At 43.7% G+C, this 24,921-nt stretch overlaps 2 protein-coding genes across 2 annotated transcripts in view; one reads left to right on the top strand and one right to left on the bottom strand.

Annotated features, from left to right (window-relative positions):
- Positions 1-1,029: 1,029 nt before the first annotated feature.
- On the bottom strand, positions 1,030-23,300 carry MRPS16 (mitochondrial ribosomal protein S16). Its single transcript, XM_044278405.1, has 4 exons — positions 23,176-23,300; positions 23,063-23,084; positions 10,144-10,404; positions 1,030-1,427 (listed from the first exon to the last, which is right to left on the bottom strand). The coding sequence occupies exons 2-4, from the start codon at positions 23,073-23,075 to the stop codon at positions 1,306-1,308; spliced, it is 396 nt and encodes a 131-aa protein (XP_044134340.1). The 5' UTR covers positions 23,076-23,084; positions 23,176-23,300; the 3' UTR covers positions 1,030-1,305.
- A 168-nt stretch (positions 23,301-23,468) lies between these two features.
- The window catches only part of VPS13D (vacuolar protein sorting 13 homolog D), a 302,704-nt gene continuing 301,251 nt past the window's right edge, over positions 23,469-24,921 (top strand). Inside the window, 1 exon segment of the mRNA XM_044282181.1 lies at positions 23,469-23,631. The gene's annotated coding sequence lies outside the window, so the exon portion shown is untranslated.

Genomic DNA, 24,921 nt, shown 5'->3' with positions numbered 1-24,921 from the left:
GTGTATCTGATCGACATATTTTTTTTACTATGTTTATAATGTATATGACATGCATGTTCATGTCTCTTGTTTTTTGATTTGCACTTTCATTATCATCAGTATATGTCACTATATTTTTCATTATATTATTGCCACAATTTGTAACACACCCACTGGGTGGAGTGTGATCACATGATTGGTATGCAGATTGATTCACCTATATAATGCTGTTGTATCTTTGCTTGAAGAAGGCTCATGTTTAGAGCCGAAACAAGATTGCACCACCTGGGTGAATAAAGGGTTCACTTGCTTTTATCTACCGGAGTGCCGCTCTTTTTTCTGGATCCATTTATTGGGGTAAGAAGTCTATCCCCTTGGGACATGCACCCAAACCTTTTTCTTTGAGCCAGTGCGGCCATTTTTTCTTAAAAAAAATAAAAATTATATATATATATATATATATATATATATATATATATATATATATATATATATATATATATATATATATAATCCAGAAAAGTAGGCGGCACTCCGATAAAGATGACAAGTGAACTTTATTCACCCAGGTGGTGCAACGTTTCGGTTCTTCACTAGAACCTTTTTCAAGCAAAATATATATATATATATATATATATATATATATATATATATATATATATATATATATATATATATATATATATATATATATATATATATATATATATATCCTGTGTATTAATGGATGCACAGGATCCTGTTTAGTTTTTGTCTCGGTTCTTCTGATGGATCAGTAGAATGAAACAGAGACATGAACTCTCCCTAAGTTGCATATGTTACATGCTTTGAATTGGTGCCTTGTAAAGCAGTCTTCTACACCTGCTGATGCGATTTGGACTGAACATCTACCAAATGTTCTTTCATATGTCTATTCCCTTTAAAGCAACGCATCCTCCTATGGAAAAGCTAGTTGCTGGAATTCTGCTCCATTAGTAGCACAGCCCGATACCAGTTACTCCTTGCTGAGGGCCAGGCCACGTGGACGCTGAAATAATGAAGAACCAGGACTAGCCAGAATGAAGGACTTTATGTTATAGCAGGACCTGGTTATTACAGCCAAATAACTACATCCTTACAGGCAGAGCCAGAAGTAAAGGGTTTTTTCTGCAATGGTTCCAGTCCCCCCACCAAATAATATCCAAAATGTTACATTGAAATCATTTCTTGCTTATAATTTTATATAAACATAACTGAAAGGGTGCAATTCTCCGAATTCCAAAGTCACAGGAATCATAAATACAATAAAAATGTCCTTTAATTCCATCCACAAGAATCTAGTGGTTCTCAGGCTTCTGCCTCCTCCTGCGGGCTTTCCTCCGGCTGCGCAGCCGCCTTCTCCTTTGCTTTTTGTAACCTCTCGGCTTCTGTAATAGTCATTGGGTGCAAAGGAAAAAATCCTGCAAGTCCTATAGCATGGGAGGGAAAATACATGATATTACTAAGGTGTATCACAGATGCAATCTTATATCTGGTTTTCATATTAAATGGAGTTGTCCCATTTTTACAGAGCAGCCCCAAGAGCTGGTACTGTGATGGCAGACAACATGATTCGTAAGGGTACCATGTCATATGGCTGGTATTGGGATATGGGAAGGGCGGATATATTTCCAGTAAAATTTCCTGACTCTATCAGGTGAGTGAAGGGGTTAAAGAAGCTGGGCTTGTGGTGCTATCCATAGGAAGGCGAATATCTTAGGAGTACACCATATCCTTACTGGGTCCATGAGCGGCTGATGACAAGCTACCACTGATATAATAGGTCTTAACTGCTTGATGCCTACCCACTATATATCAAAGGTGGGTGGCCCAGATACTTAAAGGGAGTCTGTCACCTCCATGTGGCCATATACAGTGCTTACATGGCTCTGTAGCACACCTATACAGGATTGTAACGGTACCTTTGTGCTTTGTTTTTCCTGCCTGTGCAAGTCTAAAGAAAAGTTTAATTCATATGCAAATGAGCACTCGCAAGTGCCCAGGGGCGGCGCTCAGTGTGTAGGTGCCCAGGGGTGGCGCTCAGTGTGTAGGTGCCCAGGGGCGGCGCTCAGTGTGTAGGTGCCCAGGCTGCTCTGCCTTCTTTTCACTTTACTCCTCCCCAGTGTCTGTCTTTGCCTGCCCCATCGATGAGGCAAGTGACTTGGAGGGCAGGCAAAGGAAGAGACAGGGGAGGAGTAAAGTGAAAAGAAGGCAGAGCAGCCTGGGCACCTACACACTGAGCGCCACCCCTGGGCACCTACACACTGAGCGCCACCCCTGGGCACTTGCGAGTGCTCATTTGCATATGAATTAAACTTAGACTGTAAGTACCTGGGCCAATGTCCCCAGTGTTCCGCATGTGTTCCAATGACCCGTACCGTGTGCCACTACAAAAAACACTTAGTGCCACCAGTTGAGCTTAGGTGCCCATAGTGACCTTATAATTTGTGCCAGTATAAAATACTCCTATTTAGTACCCCCAGAAGATGCCCCCATAGTGCTCCTTCCCCGTCTCCATAATGTGGCACTATAAAATGCCCCTATAGACTGCCCCACATAGATACCCCCATAATGGCATCAAAATGGGTGCCAGTATTAAATGCCCCTATATAATGCCCTCATAGTGCTCTTGTCCTCCACTTCTCTATAGTGCCCACCTATAATGCGTGCCAGTATATAGGGCCCCCAGTAGATGCCCTCATAGTGCTCCTTCCCCTCTTCTCCATAGTGCCCCCTCATAGTGTGCCAGTATATAGGGCCCCCATAGGGCTCCCCTCTTCTCCATAGTGCCCCCGTATTGTGCCAATATATATAGGGCCCCATAGTGCCTCCCCATATTGTGCCAGTATATAGGGCCCCATAGTGCCCCCCCATATTGTGCCAGTATATATGGCCCCATAGTGCTTCCCCTCTTCTCCATAGTGCCAACCCCCCCTATATTATGCCAGTATACAGGACCCCCACCCCCCTTCTTGCCATAGTATAGTATAAAATAATTAAATAATAAAAACAAACTCATATACTTACCTCCATGCTGGTGTCAGCGATGCAGGCCTCTTCCGGCCTGTGTCCCGGGCTGTACGGCTCGGGTGGCGCGCGCGATGACGTCATCGCTCCGCCTGCACCGGCCTCTCCATTCATCTGTATCGCTGTCCTGAGGACGGCGATACAGATGAATATGGAGATGAGCCCTTCCACAATGGAAGCGCTCATCTCCACTCCTGCCCGGCTGCTGCCAATTTTAATAAAAATAAATAAATAAATACTCATCCGGCAGCTAAGCTGATTGTGTGCGGCCCTGAAAACAACCATAGCACAGCAAATTTCAGATTCAGACATCTTGGAGAAAGGAGTTTTAATGAAGGAGATCATCTGGATATCTAGGACCAACCCCTGGAACTACAGATCTCCAGATCACAAGAAACTTGTATGTATAAAATCTACTATTCTTAACCACATGAGTAAGCACTGAAATTATATGCAGGAGTATGTATAAGATTATATGTATAATTATACTGTATTTACAAGTATGTGAGATTATAATAAGGAGGAAAGATACATTTGATAATGTGTAGGAAAAAAAGGGCAGAGAAGGAAAAGTTGCCACAGTGGCTCCAAATCTGGTATCAATAGGAAGCATAGAGGAAGGAGGACACAGCTCCAAAACATCGAGAAACTGAGTGCACGACCATCCACTTCCTTATTGGACCAACTGAACAACCAAGATTTAGCGGGCCTATATACAGTCATGTGAAAAAATTAGGACACCCTTTGAAAGCATGTGGTTTTTTGTAACATTTTTAATAAAAGGTTATTTCATCTCCGTTTCAACAATACAGAGAGATTAAAGTAATCCAACTAAACAAAGAAAACTGAAGAAAAGTCTTTTCAAGATCTTCTGTAAATGTCATTCTACAAAAATGCCTATTCTAACTGAGGAAAAAGATAGGACACCCTCACATGTATTCCCTCTTAAATTGGCTCAGATCTCACACAGGTATATCACACCAGGTGCACATAATTAGTAGATCGTTACTCTGCATGTTGAATGAGGCTTGCCCTATTTAAACCTCAGACATTTAGTTTGGTGTGCTCCTGACTGTTGAAGTGAGAGTGAGCACCATGGTGAGAGCAAAAGAGCTGTCAGAGGACTTCAGAAAAAAGATTGTAGCAGCCTATGAGTCTGGGAAGGGATTTAAAAAGATCTCAAAAGATTTTGAAATCAGCCATTCCACTGTCCGGAAGATAGTCTACAAGTGGAGGGCTTTCAAAACAACTGCCAACATGCCCAGGACTGGTCGCCCCAGCAAGTTCACCCCAAGAGCAGACCGCAAGATGCTAAAAGAGGTCTCCAAAAACCCTAAAGTGTCATCTCGAGAACTACAGCAGGCTCTGGCTACTGTTGATGTAGAAGTACATGCCTCTACAATCAGAAAGAGACTGTACAAGTTTAACTTGCATGGGAGGTGTGCAAGGAGGAAACCTTTGCTTTCCAAGAGAAACATCGAGGCCAGACTGACATTTGCCAGAGATAAAGTTGACAAAGACCAGGACTTCTGGAATAATGTTCTTTGGACAGATGAGTCCAAAATTGAATTATTTGGACACAACAGCAGAGGACATGTTTGGCGTAAACCAAACACAGCATTCCAAGAAAAGAACCTCATACCAACTGTGAAGCATGGAGGTGGAAGTGTCATGGTTTGGGGCTGCTTTGCTGCAGCAGGACCTGGTCAGCTCACCATCATAGAATCCACGATGAATTCTACTGTGTATCAGAAGGTGCTTGAAGAACATGTGAGACCATCAGTTAGAAAATTAAAGCTGAAGCGGAACTGGACCATGCAACATGACAATGACCCAAAACATACTAGTAAATCAACCAAAGATTGGCTGAAAAAGAAGAAATGGAGAGTCCTGGAATGGCCAAGTCAAAGTCCAGATTTGAATCCCATTGAGATGCTGTGGGGTGACTTGAAAAGGGCTGTACGTGCAAGAAACCCCTCAAACATCTCACAGCTGAAAAAGTTCTGCATTGAGGAGTGGGGTAAAATTTCCTCAGACCGATGTCGAAGACTGGTAGATGGCTACAAGAACCGTCTCACTGCAGTTATTTCAGCCAAAGGAGGTAACACTCGCTATTAGGGGCAAGGGTGTCCTATCTTTTTCCTCAGTTAGAATAGGCATTTTTGTAGAATGACATTTACAGAAGATCTTGAAAAGACTTTTCTTCAGTTTTCTTTGTTTAGTCGGATTACTTTAATCTCTCTGTATTGTTGAAACGGAGATGAAATAACCTTTTATTAAAAATGTTACAAAAAACCATATGCTTTCAAAGGGTGTCCTAATTTTTTCACATGACTGTACAACTTAGCATTTGCGCTACCACAATCGTAACTACCTTTTGTAGCTGTGGTCCTCGTACTACTGAGACTGCATTCTTATAACAGCACTAAAGAAAAGAAAGTAGATGAAGGATTTTACCGAGGAGCGATCTTCCTGAACCTAGAGGAGAAGCCAATTGAGCTCCATGAACCTTCAACAGACGGGTAACTGCGAGCTGCACTACTTACCTTGAAAGGCTCAGGAGCAAACCAGGGACCCAGACTGACAGAACTCACCTGTAGACTACAGCTGGCCAGACCCAGAGGCCACTGCAAACTGCTGTTGCTAGCGCACTTGGCATAGTTCAGCTGAGAGTGTCAACAATGAACAGCATATCCGAGTCTTCAGCATGAATAGCGAGGTAACCAAAAGCATTACTCCAACACAGGAGGCCCTGGCACAGCCACATAGGGTATGAAGAAGGGAGAACCCACCTACAGGCTCAGAGGCGGCATACAGCCAGGTGGATTCTGGGGGTGCCAGGGGGATCTCTGCACCGAGAGGCGCTAACAAGGCTACTCAAGAAATGGAAAGAGAGAGGCAGAACCCCCTGACACAGTCCGAGCCTTAGAAGAACTTGAGGGTCTCTTGAAGAAAATTCTGCATCCTTAAAGCAGAGAACCCATATCCTGTCCCAAGAAGGTCAGGGGGTAAAACCTCGTAGTGGTGCTGTCATGAGGGATGGACTGGAAAAGCATGTTTTTACTTTTGTATTTTCAAATTACAAACCTAAAAAGGTTTATAAAATGAAACCTGCATTGGCCATGAAAAAAAAAAAAAATAATTCAAAAAAAATCTGCCAATAGCCAAACACAATAATGACCCTTAACCCCTTAAGGACACATGACGTATCGGTACGGCATGTTTCCCGAGTCCTTAAGGACACATGACGTACCGGTACGTCATGTGTTGTTCCGATCACTGCCGTGCGGCCGGCTGTGATCGGAACAAGGTGCCTGCTCAAATCATGGAGCAGGCACCTCGGCTAAATGCGCGGGGGGGTCCCGTGACCCCCCCATGTCCGCGATCGCAACAAACCGCAGGTCAATTCAGACCTGCGGTTTGTTGCGCTTTCTGCAGTTTCTGATCGCTGCGGTCCCTGACCGCGGCGATCAGAAACTTTAGTGTGGCGAAAATATATATTTATCACCCCCCCTGCACCTCTGAATGATTTTAGCCCGGTGGGAGGTGCAGGGGGGGGTGTTGCGGGCGGTGGGGGCGGTGCGGGAGGCGGGCGGTGCGGCAGGCGGGATCGCGATCCCCCGCCCGCCTCCTATTGCGTAATCGTTGGTGTACAGTGGGTATACCAGGGTGCCAGCACATTGCTGGCACCCTGGTATAAACGGCTGACATCGGTGATGCGATGTCAGCCGTTTAACCCTTTCCATACAGCGGTCCGTACGGACCGCTGTATGGAAAAAGTTAACAGTAAGAGGGAGCTCCCTCCCTCTCCGATCGGGGGGCTGCAGTGCCTTTGCAGCCCCCCAATGGAGAGGGAGAGAGCCCCCAGACAGCCCCCCCAGAGCCCCGTCCTTACCCTTCCCCGTCTGCGCAGTTCTGACCATAACTGAGCAGACGGGGAAGGTTCCCATGGCAACAGGACGCCTCTCAGGCGTCCTGCTGTCCATGGTGCTGAACAGATCTGTGCTGAAAGCATAGATCTGTTCAGTGTAAGTAAAATATAGTACAGTGCAATATATATTGTACTGTACTGTATTATACAGACATCAGACCCACTGGATCTTCAAGAACCAAGTGGGTCTGGGTCAAAAAAAAAAGTGAAAAAAAGGTAAAAATCAAAAAACACATTTATCACTGATTAAAAATTAAAAAAATAAAATTCCCTACACATGTTTGGTATCGCCGCGTCCGTAACGACCTGATCTATAAAACGGTCATGTTACTTTACCCGAACGGTGAACGCCATAAAAATAAAAAATAAAAAACTATGATGAAATTGAAAATTTGTCCACCTTACTTCCCAAAAAAAGGTAATAAAAGTGATCAAAAAAGTCGCATGTACGCCAAAATTGTAACAATCAAACCGTCATCTCATCCCGCAAAAAATGAGACCCTACTTAAGATAATCGCCCAAAAACTGAAAAAACTATGGCTCTTAGACTATGGAAACACTAAAACATCATTTTTGTTTTAAAAATGAAATCATTGTGTAAAACGTACATAAATAAAAAAAATTTTATACATATTAGGTATCGCCGCGTCCGTGACAACCTGCTCTATAAAATTACCACATGATCTAACCTGTCAGATGAATGTTGTAAATAAAAAAATAAAAAACGCTGCCAAAAAAGCTATTTCTTGTTACCTTGCCGCACAAAAAGTGTAATATAGAGCAACCAAAAATCATATGTACCCTAAACTAGTACCAACAAAACTGCCACCCTATCCCGTAGTTTCTAAAATGGGGTCACTTTTTTGGAGTTTCTACTCTAGGGGTGCATCAGGGGGGCTTCAAATGGGACATGGTGTAAAAAAAAAACAGTCCAGCAAAACCTGCCTTCCAAAAACCGTATGGCATTCCTTTCCTTCTGCGCCCTGCCGTGTGCCCGTACAGCGGTTTACGACCACATATGGGGTGTTTCTGTAAACTACAGAATCAGGGCCATAAATAATGAGTTTTGTTTGGCTGTTAACCCTTGCTTTGTAACTGGAAAAAAAAAAATTAAAATGGAAAATCTGCCAAAAAAGTGAAATTTTGAAATTGTATCTCTATTTTCCATTAAATCTTGTGCAACACCTAAAGGGTTAACAAAGTTTGTAAAATCCGTTTTGAATACCTTGATGGGTGTAGTTTCTTAGATGGGGTCACTTTTATGGAGTTTATAATCTGGGGGTGCATCAGGGGGGCTTCAAATGGGACTTGGTGTCAAAAACCGGTCCATAAAAATCAGCCCTCCAAAAAACAAACGGCGCACCTTTCCCTCTACGCCCCGCTGTGTGGCCGTACAGTAGTTTACGGCCACATATGGGGTGTTTCTGTAAACAGCAGAGTCAGGGCAATAAAGATACAGTCTTGTTTGGCTGTTAACCCTTGCTTTGTTAGTGGAAAAAATGGGTTAAAATGGAAAATTAGGCAAAAAAATGAAATTCTCAAATTTCATCGCCATTTGCCAATAACTCTTGTGCAACACCTAAAGGGTTAACGACGTATGTAAAATCAGTTTTGAATACCTTGAGGGGTGTAGTTTCTTAGATGGGGTCACTTTTATGGAGTTTCTACTCTAGGGGTGCATCAGGGGGCTTCAAATGGGACATGGTGTAAATAAACCAGTCCATAAAAATCAGCCTTCCAAAAACCATACGGCGCACCTTTCACTCTACGCCCCGATGTGTGGCCGTACAGTAGTTTACGGCCACATATTGGGTGTTTCTGTAAACGGCAGAGTCAGGGCAATAAAGATACCGTCTTGTTTGGCTGTTAACCCTTGCTTTGTTAGTGGAAAAAATGGGTTAAAATGAAAAATTAGACAAAAAAATAAAATTCTCAAATTTCCTCCCCATTTGCCAATAACTCTTGTGCAACACCTAAAGGGTTAACAACGTATTCAAAATCAGTTTTGAATACCTTGAGGGGTGTAGTTTCTTAGATGGGGTCATTTTTGGGTGGTTTCTATTATGTAAGCCTCGCAAAGTGACTTGAGACCTGAACTGGTCCCTAAAAATTGAGTTTTTGTAAATTTCTGAAAAATTTCAAGATTTGCTTCTAAACTTCTAAGCCTTATAACATCCCCAAAAAATAAAATATCATTCCCAAAATAATTCAAACATGAAGTAGACATATGGGGAATGTAAAGTCATCCAAATTTTTGGGGGTATTACTATGTATTACAGAAGTAGAGAAACTGGAACTTTGAAATTTGCTAATTTTTCCAAATTTTTGTTAAATTTGGTATTTTTTGGTGCAAAAAAAATAATTTTTTTGACTTCATTTTACCAGTGTCATGAAGTACAATATGTGACGAAAAAACAATCTCAGAATGGCCTGGATAAGTCAAAGCGTTTTAAAGTTATCAGCACTTAAAGTGACACTGGTCAGATTTGCAAAAAATGGCCTGGTCCTTAAGGTGAAATAGGGCTGTGTCCTTAAGGGGTTAAAGGGGTTGTCACAGGAGATACACCTGCAATAAAGTAGGGACAATTACTAACCTGACAGATCCTGCAATGCCGCTCTGGTTTTCCCAGCGCGGATCTGTTTACCCGGCTGCAGTGGTGATGCCACCATTAACATGCATCGCTGAGGCCAGTCATTGGCTGCAGCAATCATGTGTTGTCGGTGTGACGTCAATGCTACAGGCGAGTAATGAGATTCCAGTCAGGGGAACCAGAACAGCAGCAAAGGATGTCCTGTCTTGTCTGGTTTCCTCCTGAAATCAGGCAGCCATGTCTGGTCCCAAAGACCCAAAATACCAAGGACCTGCGCCAGCAAAATGGGAGCTGTCACCACTTCAGCCCATATAAAATAAGGGAGTGTACAAGCCTTACTGTACATCATTTCTCTATCTGTCAATCAAGATGCAGCATGCCGGGGTCCCAGCAGGAGGTGCCCCCTACTTTACTAATCGGGTGGACACAGCTATCATTAACAAGGGAAGCTCCATCTTTGATTGTGGGGAGAGCAAGACCAGAGTCGCACCTTCTGTTTCTAAACCCTTCATAAAAATGTGCATCAAGTGCTTGGCAGCCACGTTCTGTGGACCTGCTCCTAACCTTCACAGCTCAGTTCTGGAAATGTGCAGTTACCTAATAACTTGGCCACTGGTTTTGATAGATGTGCTCCACAAGCGATCCAGTACTTTATCCGATCGATGTTCAGGCTGACAAGCTTCTCATTATAGACATTAGGTAAAGGGTCATATGTGCCAAGTTTATCAAAGTGCTTCCCGTCCCGCGCCCGCTTGTTATGGGCAGCCACAATGCGATAAAAGGGTCTGTTAGCACAGCCACCAAGAGCCATTCTGATCACCACGTAACCTCCATGGTAACGTTTCAGGACCTGGGATGCTGGAAAACAAACATCATATGAATACATTATACTATAGTGCATTGCAGGCTGTAGTTTGACTGCAGCTGTGACATCCCATATAAGGCTGCAGCCAGTCCATGGCCTCAGCAGTCACATGCCGCACACCGCTGAGGCCACTGGTACGGGACTATACGACAATTCAAGGACTACTGCATTTGTGTATCTGGAGATCCTTCCACTCCCCACAGTGATCAGCACAATGCATTTATTTCCACAATAGAGGATATAACTTCAGTCTTCATCTATAGTCCAGCCGGACCAGTAAAGTGCAGTATCCAATATAAAAAGTTTCAATATCAGTTCAGTCCCAATGAAATTATACCGTAGACATGGGAGAAGGAGAGTCGGTATGTCCACACACTCAGACATTTTGAGACCAGGCCGGGGGTGATCCTATGCATGTTGACACACCCGCAGCCGCCTACTCACATTAGAATGTTAAAGGCATTCCAAAATATATTGCGAAAAGTAAACTATTGCATCAAGATAAAAGCTGCAGATCACATATCGTGGTGCCTGGTCTTAACCCTGCAAAAGACTACAAAGTGGGCACCGCGGTCTTTATACAGCAACACATTAAAACCGTATGCTTCACCCAGCCCTTCAGGGCGCACACCGTCCAACACTGTTATTCAATGCACTTCTCTGTGTAACTAGTTAATCTTCACATATTGTTCCTCCAATCTCAACCATTTCAGGTCTGAAAAATTAACAAAAAAACTTTGTAGAGGTAGGACATAATGTTTCGGACCTGAAATGGTTGCGGAAGTTGGAGGTTCTGATGAACAATATGTGAAGATTAAATTGTTACACAGGGAAGTGCACTGGATAACCAGCGGGTGCCCTAAAGGGCTGGGGGAATGCTTCTTAAAAGGGGCTATCCTATGAATAATGGAAAAGATGAAGATCATACATAATCGAGTACATGACAACCTCTTTCTAAAAAAAAAACTTTCTGAATAACTTAGTAGCTATAATACATCGTTAATTACAAGGAATTACAAAAGTATTCTGATGCAGGTGCTGGTTTGCAAACGGTAGAATATATTTCGTGGGACAACCGCTTTAAAGGGTTTCTGTCATCAGATTTTACCCCATTAAGCTAGCTGACACTAGCGATGTGCTAATGTCAGCTAAACCTAACTAGCCTATTCCTACTTTTATCTATGCCCCTGTTACGCCAGAAATCTAACTTTTATAATACAGGGAGTGCAGAATTATTAGGCAAATGAGTATTTTGACCACATCATCCTCTTTATGCATGTTGTCTTACTCCAAGCTGTATAGGCTCGAAAGCCTACTACCAATTAAGCATATTAGGTGATGTGCATCTCTGTAATGAGAAGGGGTGTGGTCTAATGACATCAACACCCTATATCAGGTGTGCATAATTATTAGGCAACTTCCTTTCCTTTGGCAAAATGGGTCAAAAGAAGGACTTGACAGGCTCAGAAAAGTCAAAAATAGTGAGATATCTTGCAGAGGGATGCAGCACTCTTAAAATTGCAAAGCTTCTGAAGCGTGATCATCGAACAATCAAGCGTTTCATTCAAAATAGTCAACAGGGTCGCAAGAAGCGTGTGGAAAAACCAAGGCGCAAAATAACTGCCCATGAACTGAGAAAAGTCAAGCGTGCAGCTGCCAAGATGCCACTTGCCACCAGTTTGGCCATATTTCAGAGCTGCAACATCACTGGAGTGCCCAAAAGCACAAGGTGTGCAATACTCAGAGACATGGCCAAGGTAAGAAAGGCTGAAAGACGACCACCACTGAACAAGACACACAAGCTGAAACGTCAAGACTGGGCCAAGAAATATCTCAAGACTGATTTTTCTAAGGTTTTATGGACTGATGAAATGAGAGTGAGTCTTGATGGGCCAGATGGATGGGCCCGTGGCTGGATTGGTAAAGGGCAGAGAGCTCCAGTCCGACTCAGACGCCAGCAAGGTGGAGGTGGAGTACTGGTTTGGGCTGGTATCATCAAAGATGAGCTTGTGGGGGCTTTTCGGGTTGAGGATGGAGTCAAGCTCAACTCCCAGTCCTACTGCCAGTTTCTGGAAGACACCTTCTTCAAGCAGTGGTACAGGAAGAAGTCTGCATCCTTCAAGAAAAACATGATTTTCATGCAGGACAATGCTCCATCACACGTGTCCAAGTACTCCACAACGTGGCTGGCAAGAAAGGGTATAAAAGAAGAAAATCTAATGACATGGCCTCCTTGTTCACCTGATCTGAACCCCATTGAGAACCTGTGGTCTATCATCAAATGTGAGATTTACAAGGAGGGAAAACAGTACACCTCTCTGAACAGTGTCTGGGAGGCTGTGGTTGCTGCTGCATGCAATGTTGATGGTGAACAGATCAAAACACTGACAGAATCCATGGATGGCAGGCTTTTGAGTGTCCTTGCAAAGAAAGATGGCTATATTGGTCACTGATTTGTTTTGTTTTTGAATGTCAGAAATGTATATTTGTGAATGTTGAGATGTTATATTGGTTTCACTGGTAAAAATAAATAATTGAAATGGGTATATATTTGTTTTTTGTTAAGTTGCCTAATAATTATGCACAGTAATAGTCACCTGCACACACAGATATCCCCCTAAAATAGCTAAAACTAAAAACAAACTAAAAACTACTTCCAAAAATATTCAGCTTTGATATTAATGAGTTTTTTGGGTTCATTGAGAACATGGTTGTTCAATAATAAAATTAATCCTCAAAAATACAACTTGCCTAATAATTCTGCACTCCCTGTATGCTAATTAGTCTCTAGGAGTGGGGGGGGGGGGGGGTTCCTCCTCCTAGAGGCTCCGTTCTCCCACCTTTGTCGCCTGATTGACAGGGCCAGGCAGCGCTCACATCTGTCTGCCAGACCTGTGCTCTAGTGAAATCTCGCGCCGTTCAGCATTCGGCACAGGCGCGGTGAGGGAAAGGCGCTCGCAGGCTGCCGTTCAGTTTTCACCAGAGCACAGGGCTGGCAGACAGATGCGAGCGCTGCCTGGCCCTGTCAATCAGGACTTGAAGGGAGGCGACAAAGGTGGGAGAACGGAGCCTCTAGTAGCAGGAACAACCCCCCCCAGAGGCTCATTAGTATATTATAAAAGTTAGATTTCTGGTGTAACAGACGGGGGCTTAGATAAAAGTAGGAATAGGCTAGTTAGGTTTAGCCGACATTAGCACATCGCTAGTGTCAGCTAGCTTAATAGGGTTAAATCTAGTTACAGAAACCCTTTAAAGGCCGTGGTGCCCACTTTGTAGTCGTTAAGTCATGGTGAATATAATGGATTGATGTATTTTGTAGGAGCAAGTCCAGGCACCACGATATGTGATCTGCAGTTTTTATCTCGATGCAATAGTTTACTTTTTTGCAATATCTTTTGTAATGTTTTTAACATTCTAATGCGAGTAGGAGGCTGCGGGTGTGTCAACATGCATAGGATCACCCCCAGGCATGATTGAGAAAGGGGGCTAACTGAACATCTCCCATGCCTACGGTCTCATTACATGTGGACTTTTTATACTCAACACCGCACCTTACTGGTCCAGCTGGACTATTGATGAAGACTGGAGCTACACCGTGGAATCTGAACCGTGTATCTTTTGATATGCGCTGATCAGTGGTACGGGACGTCACTGCTGCAGACAAAACAATATGTCAAGGCTACAGACAGCGCTAGATTAGTACAGGCTCGGGAAGGTGAGTTTGAAGGGAATGCGTCATGTTTTTTTAGGGAAATTTTTTATAGAATTTATTTTTTTTATCATGTCACTATCTATATTTAAAAATAAAATGTGTAAAATCCTGCAGTTTTCACACTGGTCACTAGGCCAAAAACATGCAAGACTTCCTGTCTTGAGAGCAGCTACATGAGCCTTAGACACAATGGACAACAGACTCCTTTGACTATGGGAGAGTTTTCTAGGCATGCTGTGACCTGTGCAGAGGTCAGGAGGGGGCAGATAAGCTGATATCTATTGTGAATGGTGGAGCCTGCATTATCTATATAGAGGTGTTACTTATATTACAATTCTGCCTGTGGTGATAATAGCTACTGAAAAGGTACAGAACAGGAAATCATGACCTATTACTACAACTTGTGGCCAGTGGGAAAATTGCAGGATTATATACAGTACATATATTTTTTTATTTTTTATCTACCCATGTCACAATCTATACTGAAAAAAATAAATAAAAATAAATCACCAAAAATTATAAAACAAAGTTTAAGGCTACTCTCACACTCGCGTTTTGGTTTGTTTGTGATATCCAATCAGGGCTCTCACAAGCGGTCCAAAACGGATCAGTTTTGCCCTAATGCTTTCTGAATGGAAAAGGATCCGCTCAGAATGCATCAGTTTGCCTCCGTTCAGTCTCCATTCCGCTCTGGAGGCGGACGCTGCTTGCAGTGTTTTGGTGTCCGTCTGATGAAACTGAGCCAAACTGATTTGTTCTGGCACACAATGTAAGTCAATGGGGACGGATCAGTTTTCACTGACACAATCTGGCACAATAGAAAACGGATCCGTCCTCCATTGACTTTCAATGGTGTTCAAGACGGATCCATCTTGGCCATGTTACAGATAATACAAACGGATCCGTTCTGAACGGATGCATGCGGTTGTATTATCTGAATGGATCAGTCTGTGCAGATCCATGACGGATCCGCACCAAAGGAGAGTGTGAAAGTAGCCTAACATAAAAACAGGATTTAAACAGATCATTTTCTGATTATAAGTTTTTTTTCCATTATCATTAGTAGCCTCCCTGCAGTTTGGCACCCCCCCAAAAAAAAAAAACTTTCAACTACAGCCCCTTTAACAGCCACAAATATAATTCTGCATAATAATGATATTATGGCTAGCAGCAGCCACCACTAGAAGACCCTTTCGGCATACTGTTTTCCCTCTAGTGGTGGCTGTATGTAGCCAAAATATCATCATTTCACTATACATATAGCACTATGCAGGGGATTTGAAACGCTGGGTTAGAAAAAGGGAGTGCAATGTGTATCAGAATGCAGTAATCCCCTAGGATCCCTCCAGTGCAGGAGTACACAACCAATGGCCCACATGCGGCCCCCAGAGCCAAGGTTTGTGGCCCCCGTCTTGCAGGACAGAAACACAGCTGATCGTGCGCTCAGCTGTGTTTCTGTCCAGAGCGCCGCAGTACACAGCATTACACTTCCTGCTCCTGCACTCGAGCAGGACAGGTCCCCAGCAGATCCTAACAATATGCCCCCATTGTCTGATGAGACAACCCCTTTAACCCCTTCAGGACCCTGAGATTTTCCATTTTTGCGTTTTTGTTTTTCACTCCCCGCTTTCCCATAGTCCTAACTTTTTTTTCCCCCCGATTTACATAGCCTTATGAGGGCTTATTTTTTGCAGGACAAGTACTTTCCAACAGCACCATTTATGGTTGTATACCATGTAGTAGGAAGCGGAAAGAAAAAAATAAAGAAAAAAAATTCAAAAACAGGGTAGAATTGGAAAAAAAAAAAAAAAAAAGAAATTCTGAAAGGTTTTTTTTTTTAACTGTACAATTGACCTGTTATCTTCATTCTCCAGGTCAGTACGGTTACAACGATACCACACTTGTATAATTTTTCTTGCGTTTTATTACTGAAGAAAAAAAAAATGAAACCTTTGAGGGTAAAAAAAAAATTGATAACCATATTCTGACCCCTATAACTTTTTTGTAGTTATGTGTATGGGGCTGTGTGAGGTCTCATTTTTTGATGGACGATCTGTTCTTGTCAGCGATACCAATTTGAAGTGTGTGCAACTTTTTGATCACTTAAAAAAAATAAACTATTGGGTAGTTGAAGTGACAAAAAATGGCAAATTGGCAGTTTTTATATTTTTTTTCCTGTTACGCCATTTGCCATTAATATTGTTATATTTTAATTGTATGGACATTTTCACATGCGGCGATGCCTATGATGTTTTTTTATTTTTATATTGGTTAAGTATTTTTATTTTATGGAAAGGGGGGTGATTTGAACTTTTTTATTTGTAAAAACTTTTTTTTAAGTCATTAGATTTAATCATTAGATTGCCCATTGATGGCTATATAGCCATCATTGAAGACTTCATTTACAATATAATAATACAATGCTGCCACCTAGTGGCCTGTATTGGTATATTTTGGCTCCGAAGCCTGCTTGAGGCTTCGGGCTATTTCAGAGACGCAACAGGGTCCCCGATCTCAGTCGGGGAACGCTGTTACTGGAGCGGAAGAGCCCGACTTCCGCTTCCTGACTGATCAGACACTGTGGTCAAATGTGGGGGGAAAATGTATGCGATCAGCCTTATGGCTAATTACATACATGTGCCGCGGATCTCTGCTATTTAACCGCCTCCGGACCGCCTAACGCGAGATTTCCTGTGAACGCGCGCACACAGGAACGGAAGGTAAGTGAGTGGATCTCCAGCCTGCCAGCGGCGATCGCTCGCTGGCAGGCTGGAGATCTGATTTTTTTAACCCCTAACAGGTAAATTAGACGCTGTTTTGATAACAGCGTCTAATATACCTGCTACCTGGTCCTCTGGTGGTCCCTTTTGTTAGGATCGACCACCAGAGGACACAGGTAGGTCAGTAAAGTCGCACCAAACACCACACTACAACCCCCCCCCCGTCACTTATTAACCCCTTATGAACCCATGATCACCCCATATAAACTCCCTGATCACCCCCCTGTCATTGATCACCCCCCCCGTCAGGCTCCGTTCAGACGTCCGTATGATTTTTACGGATCCACGGATCGGATCCGCAAAACACATGCGGACGTCTGAATGGAGCCTTACAGGGGGGTGATCAATGACAGGCGGGTGATCACCCATATACACTCCCTGATCACCCCCCTGTCATTGATCACCCCCCTGTAAGGCTCCATTCAGACGTCCGCATGTGTTTTGCGGATCCGATCCATGTATCCGTAAAAATCATACGGATGTCTGAATGGAGCCTTACAGGGGGGTGATCAATGACAGGGGGGGTGATCACCCATATACACTCCCTGATCACCCCCCTGTAAGGCTCCATTCAGACGTCCGCATGTGTTTTGCGGATCCGATCCATGTATCCATGGATCCATAAAAATCATACGGACGTCTGAATGGAGCCTTACCAGGGGGGTGATCAATGACAGGGGGGTGATCAGGGAGTCTATATGGGTGATCACCCCCCTGTCATTGATCACCCCCCCCATAAGGCTCCATTCAGACATTTTTTTGGCCCAAGTTAGCGGAAATATATATATTTTTTTGTTTGTTTTTTCTTACAAAGTCTCATATTCCACTAACTTGTGTCAAAAAATAAAATCTCACATGAACTCGCCATACCCCTCACGGAATCCAAATGCGTAAACATTTTTAGACATTTATATTCCAGACTTCTTCTCACGCTTTAGGGCCCCTAAAAAGCCAGGGCAGTATAAATACCCCACATGTGACCCCATTTCGGAAAGAAGACACCCCAAGGTATTCCGTGAGGGGCATATTGAGTCCATGAAAGATTGAAATTTTTGTCCTAAGTTAGCGGAAAGTGAGACTATGTGAGAAAAAAAAAAACAAAAAAAAAATCAATTTCCGCAAACTTATGCAAAAAAAATAAAAAATATTTCTATGAACTCGCCAGGCCCCTCATTGAATACCTTGGGGTGTCTTCTTTCCAAAGTGGGGTCACATGTGGGGTATTTATACTGCCCTGGCTTTTTAGGGGCCCGAAAGTGTGAGAAGAAGTCTGGGATCCAAATGTCAAAAAATGCCCTCCTAAAAGGAATTTGGGCACCTTTGCGCATCTAGGCTGCAAAAAAGTGTCACACATGTGGTATCGCCGTACTCAGGAGAAGTTGGGGAATGTGTTTTGGGGTGTCATTTTACATATACCCATGCTGGGTGAGAAAAATATCTTGGTCAAATGCCAACTTTGTATAAAAAAAATGGGAAAAGTTATCTTTTGCCAAGATATTTCTCTCACCCAGCATGGGTATATGTAAAATGACACCCCAAAACACATTCCCCAACTTCTCCTGAGTACGGCGATACCAGATGTGTGACACTTTTTTGCAGCCAAGGTGGGCAAAGGGGCACATATTCCAAAGTGCACCTTTCGGATTTCGCAGGCCATTTTTTTTTTTTTACACATTTTGATTGCAAACTACTTCTCACACATTTGGGCCCCTAAATTGCCAGGGCAGTATAACTACGCCACAAGTGACCCCATTTTGGAAAGAAGACACCCCAAGGTATTCCGTGAGGGGCATGGCGAGTTCCTAGAATTTTTTATTTTTTGTCGCAAGTTAGTGGAATATGAGACTTTGTAAGAAAAAAATAAATTAAAATAAAAATCATCGATTTCCGCTAACTTGTGACAAAAAATAAAAAGTTCTATGAACTCACTATGCCCATCAGCGAATACCTTTAGGGTGTCTATTTTCCGAAATGGGGTCATTTGTGGGTTTTTTCTACTGTTTGGGCATTGTAGAACCTCAGGAAACATGACAGGTGCTCAGAAAGTGGAAATTCACATTTTTGTACCATAGTTTGTAAACGCTATAACTTTTACCCAAACCATATTTTTTTTGCCCAAACATTTTTTTTTATCAAAGACATGTAGAACAATAAATTTAGCGAAAAATTTATATATGGATGTCGTTTTTTTTGGAAGGGGGTTTCAGCTAGCGGGGTTGAAGTGGTTAACCACTTCAACCCCGCTAGCTAAAACCCTCTTAATGACCAGGCCACTTTTTTACACTTCGGCACTACACTACTTTCACGGTTTATTGCTCGGTCATGCAACTTACCACCCAAATGAATTTTACCTCCTTTTCTTCTCACTAATAGAGCTTTCATTTGGTGGTATTTTATTGCTGCTGACATTTTTACTTTTTTGTTATTAATCGAAATTTAATGATTTTTTTGCAAAAAAATGACATTTTTCACTTTCAGCTGTAAAATTTTGCAAAAAAAACGACATCCATATATAAATTTTTTGCTAAATTTATTGTTCTACATGTCTTTGATAAAAAAAAAATGGTTTGGGTAAAAGTTATAGCGTTTACAAACTATGGTACAAAAATGTGAATTTCCGCTTTTTGAAGCAGCTCTGACTTTCTGAGCACCTGTCATGTTTCCTGAGGTTCTACAATGCCCAGACAGTAGAAAAACCCCACAAATGACCCCATTTCGGAAAGTAGACACCCTAAAGGTATTCGCTGATGGGCATAGTGAGTTCATAGAACTTTTTATTTTTTGTCACAAGTTAGCGGAAAATGATGATTTTTTTTTCTCTTTTTTCCTTACAAAGTCTCATATTCCACTAACTTGCGACAAAAAATAAAAAATTCTAGGAACTCGCCATGCCCCTCACGGAATACCTTGGGGTGTCTTCTTTCCAAAATGGGGTCACTTGTGGCGTAGTTATACTGTCCTGGCAATTTAGGGGCCCAAATGTGTGAGAAGAACTTTGCAATCAAAACGTGTAAAAAATGGCCTGCGAAATCCGAAAGGTGCACTTTGGAATATGTGCCCCTTTGCCCACTTTGGCATCAAAAAAGTGTCACACATGTGGTATCGCCGTACTCAGGAGAAGTTGGGGAATGTGTTTTGGGGTGTCATTTTACATATACCCATGCTGGGTGAGAGAAATATCTTGGCAAAAGACAACTTTTCCCTTTTTTTTTTTATACAAAGTTGGCATTTGACCAAGATATTTTTCTCACCCAGCATGGGTATATGTAAAATGACACCCCAAAACACATTCCCCAACTTCTCCTGAGTACGGCGATACCAGATGTGACACTTTTTTGCAGCCTAGATGCGCAAAGGTGCCCAAATTCCTTTTAGGGGGGCATTTTTTGACATTTGGATCCCAGACTTCTTCTCACGCTTTCGGGCCCCTAACATGCCAGGGCAGTATAAATACCCCACATGTGACCCCATTTTGGAAAGAAGACACCCCAAGGTATTCCGTGAGGGGCATGGCGAGTTCCTAGAATTTTTTTTTGGGCACAAGTTAGCGGAAATTGATTTTTTTTGTATTTTCTCACAAAGTCTCCCTTTCCGCTAACTTGGGACAAAAATTTCAATCTTTCATGGACTCAATATGCCCCTCACGGAATACCTTGGGGTGTCTTCTTTCCGAAATGGGGTCACATGTGGGGTATTTATACTGCCCTGGCATTTTAGGGCCCTAAAGCGTGAGAAGAAGTCTGGAATATAAATGTCTAAAAAATGTTACGCATTTGGATTCCGTGAGGGGTATGGTGAGATCATGTGAGATTTTATTTTTTGACACAAGTTAGTGGAATATGAGACTTAGTAAGAAAAAACAAAAACAAACAAAATTTCCACTAACTTGGGCCCAAACAAATGTCTGAATGGAGCCTTACAGGGAGTGATCAATGACAGGGAGGTGATCAGGGAGTCTATATGGGGTGATCACCCCCCTGTCATTGATCACCCCCTTGTAAGGCTCCATTCAGACGTCCGTGTGATTTTTTACGGATCCACGGATACATGGATCGGATCCGCAAAACGCATACGGACGTCTGAATGGAGGCTTACAGGGGGGTGATCAGGGAGTCTATATGGGTGATCACCCCCCTGTAAGGCTCCATTCAGACGTCCGTATGATTTTTTACGGATCCACGGATACATGGATCGGATCCGCAAAACGCATACGGACGTCTGAATGGAGGCTTACAAGGGGGTGATCAGGGAGTCTATATGGGTGATCACCCCCCTGTCATTGATCACCCCCCTGTAAGGCTCCATTCAGAGGTCCGCATGCGTTTTGCGGATCCGATCCATGCATCAGTGGATCCGTAAAAATCATACGGACGTCTGAATGGAGCCTTACAGGGGGGTGATCAATGACAGGGAAGTGATCAGGAAGTCTATATGCGTGATCACCCCCTTGTCATTGATCACCCCCCTGTAAGGCTCCATTCAGAGGTCCGCATGTGTTTTGCGGATCCGATCCATGTTTCAGTGGATCCGTAAAAATCATACGGACCACTGAATGGAGCCTTACAGGGGGGTGATCAATGACAGGGGGGTGATCAATGACAGGGGGGTGATCAATGACAGGGGGGTGATCAATGACAGGGGGGTGATCAATGACAGGGGGGTGATCAATGACAGGGGGGTGATCAATGACAGGGGGGTGATCTGGGAGTCTATATGGGGTGATCAGTGGTTCATAAAGGGTTAATAAGTGACGGGGGGGGGGGGGGGGTGTAGTGTAGTGTAGTGTTTTGTGGTACTTTACTGAGCTACCTGTGTCCTCTGGTGGTCGATCCAAACAAAAGAAACCACCAGAGGACCAGGTAGCAAGTATATTAGACGCTGTTATCAAAACAGCGTCTAATATACCTGTTAGGGGTTAAAAAAAAATCACATCTCCAGCCTGCCAGCGAGCGATCGCCGCTGGCAGGCTGGAGATCCACTCGCTTACCTTCAGTTCACAGGAAATCTCGGCTATCGCGAGATGACGCACGGATGCGTCCAGGAGGAATAGATCAACCACCTTCCGGACGCATCCGTGCGTACAGCGGTCGGGAGGTGGTTAAAGGGCTTCTGTCAGCCCACTAAACCGTTGTTTTTTTTGGGGTTAATAATAATCCCTACACTGCGAGCTCCCTATACATAAGCTAAATATTCATTTTTGTTCAGTAGATTTTGTTAAAAAGCAATTTTTATAATATGTAAATTACCTTGCTACCAGCAAGTAGGGCGGCTACTTGCTGGTAGCAGCCGCATCCTCCTTTCATAATGACGCCCCCTCCGCTGTGTGAGTGCTGGCCCTGTTTGAATTCAAAATATCGCGCCTGCGCCGTACCTGTCTTTAATCGGCGCAGGCGTACTGAGAGACGGCCACTCTGTCGGCCGCTCCATCCTCAATGCGCCTGCGCCGATGACGTCACATCTACACCCGGCGCAGGCGCATTGAGGATGGAGCGGCCGACAGAGTGGCCGTCTCTCAGTACGCCTGCGCCGATTAAAGACAGGTACGGCGCAGGCGCGATATTTTGAATTCAAACAGGGCCAGCACTCACACAGCGGAGGGGGCGTCATTATGAAAGGAGGATGCGGCTGCTACCAGCAAGTTACCGCCCTACTTGCTGGTAGCAAGGTAATTTACATATTATAAAAATTGCTTTTTAACAAAATCTACTGAACAAAAATGAATATTTAGCTTATGTATAGGGAGCTCGCAGTGTAGGGATTATTATTAACAAAAAAAAAAACTGTTTAGTGGGCCGACAGAAGCCCTTTAAAATAGCAGAAACCAGGCGGCTATGGCGCCCACTGCACGTGCGAGCGGGCGCCATGTTTAGGGAGCGGACTTATATGTACAGCGGAGATCCTTAAGCGGTTCAGTAACGTAATGTATGTACACAGTGACTCCACTATCAGAACAGCGAGTGCAGCTCTGGAGTATAATATAGGATATAACTCAGGATCAGTAGGAGTGAAGTAATACCATGTATGTACACAGTGACTCCACCATCAGAACAGTGAGTACAGCTCTGAAGTATAATACAGGATGTAAGTCAGGATTAGTAGTGGATGAATTATAATAAATACAAAAACATGAAGCAATCAGACATGAACTACAATACTCACTTATATGAACCATCCTGATGTCCTGAGGAAGAAACACAGATGAGAATGTCAGAACTTGCAGCATAAAACAGACAGGAAATACAATAAGCAGTATAACCGTGTTACATCAATACCCGACTAATCTCCTCAAAGAACTGCAGGACGTTTCATTGACCGTGTCGCTGGCTGCCCTTCACTCTACAACCATGTACGAGCACAGGGCGCCGCCATTGGCAGGAAGTCGCTCGCACTCACCCGGAAACAATTGCTCTCTGCCAGTAATTCATGGACCCTGGTTACAGGAAATGCTTGTAACGAGCGCAGTCTCCTCTAGAGGGCGCGCGAACATCGGTGTAGCGTTACATCTGTAATCGCAACGTTCTATGACATTGACAGCCCGAGCCTGCCCCATTTCCGGTGCACGCCACAAACCCTCCGGAAGTGGGGCATTGTCGCCGGTCGTGGAATGTGTCCGGCTAGGAGTTGTGCTGCACCGGAGTACAAACATGGCGGTGTGAATGCGCAGCTGTTGTTGCTGGGACACAACGCCCTCGGCTACACCGGGAGCCACGAGTTGGTGCTATAGGCCGGTGAGTGGTGGTGGTCTCAACTGACAGGTGTTTTTAGAGGAGGGGATAGAATTTAGGAGACGCCCCCTAGTGGGTGTAAGGTGGAACGGGCTGTCACAGGAGTCCCTGTAACCTGTAGGTGCCTGACTGGAGCAGTGACAGGAATATGGCGGCTGCACTTTCACTTTTATTATTGTGGCCTTTCATATTCCCAGATGAGGCTGGAGATCTCCACCACTGACCATAGTGAATGTAGCCTCGCCGTCACCGACAGCCACCAGAAATCCAGAGCGACTGCATTCCATCAGTTTATGTCCCGGGGCGTGTGGCCCTAGCCTGAAGAAAGAATAGTGCAAGAGAAATATGGCGCGGTCGCCTATAGCAACCAGACCGATTTCAGTGCGCATATTTCAGAATCCCTAGAGAAAGTGAAGTAGCAACTTGCTGAGGATAAATGCACTGCCATGGTTCAGACGGGTGGGAACGCTGTACGGTCACAAGAGGGATTTCTGGTGGTGTCCACTCACAATGATGGTCTGATGTAGACCACCGCTGATTTCCAGAAAGAGAGGGCTCACTAGATTGCTTAAAGGGGTTTTCCGGTTTACATCAACACCCTTTAAAGGGAACCTGTCATCACCTTTATGCTGTCCATACTAACGGCAGTATAAAGTACAGACAGGTGAGTTGATTTGAGCGGTCTGTCATTTATAAGTTAAAAGTAAGTGGTTGCCGAGAACCAACATCACAATGATTGCAGACTGGGCCTGGAAAAGAGTCCCGGCCACCTGAGAAGAGTCCTGGTTAGTCATGAATTCCGGCTCTCCTGCCCACCTGCTGATGACTGACAGTCTAATACCTAGTTTTCTCCCTTTCTCTCTAGGAGAGATCTGCCAATCATCAGCAGATGGCGAGAGAGCAGGAGATTATGTATAACCAGGACTCTTCTCAGGTAGACTGGACTCTTTTCAAGACCTGGGCTGCAATGATTATGATGCTGGTTCTCGGCCACCACTTACTATAAGATCATGAGTGACACACCGCTGACATCAGCATTTCTGTCACTATTTTATGCTGCCCTCAGTGAGATCAGCATAAAGTTAATGACCGGTTCCCTTTTTTTAATATTTTTTTATAAACACTTTATTAGGCATCCAACAATACACATTGTACAAAAATATCATTACTAACATTTATCATCGATGCGTCTTCATTCACCACCACTCCTCAGTTCTAAGACCGAGGAGAATGGTGACGAGTGAGGATTGGGAGTTCTATAAATTCCAGTCTCCCCAAATTAGGAAAGACTCA

Source organism: Bufo gargarizans, chromosome 2 (assembly GCF_014858855.1).
Source record: "Bufo gargarizans isolate SCDJY-AF-19 chromosome 2, ASM1485885v1, whole genome shotgun sequence".
Lineage (NCBI taxonomy): Eukaryota > Metazoa > Chordata > Amphibia > Anura > Bufonidae > Bufo > Bufo gargarizans.
This window is presented reverse-complemented; position numbering and strand designations above follow the sequence as displayed.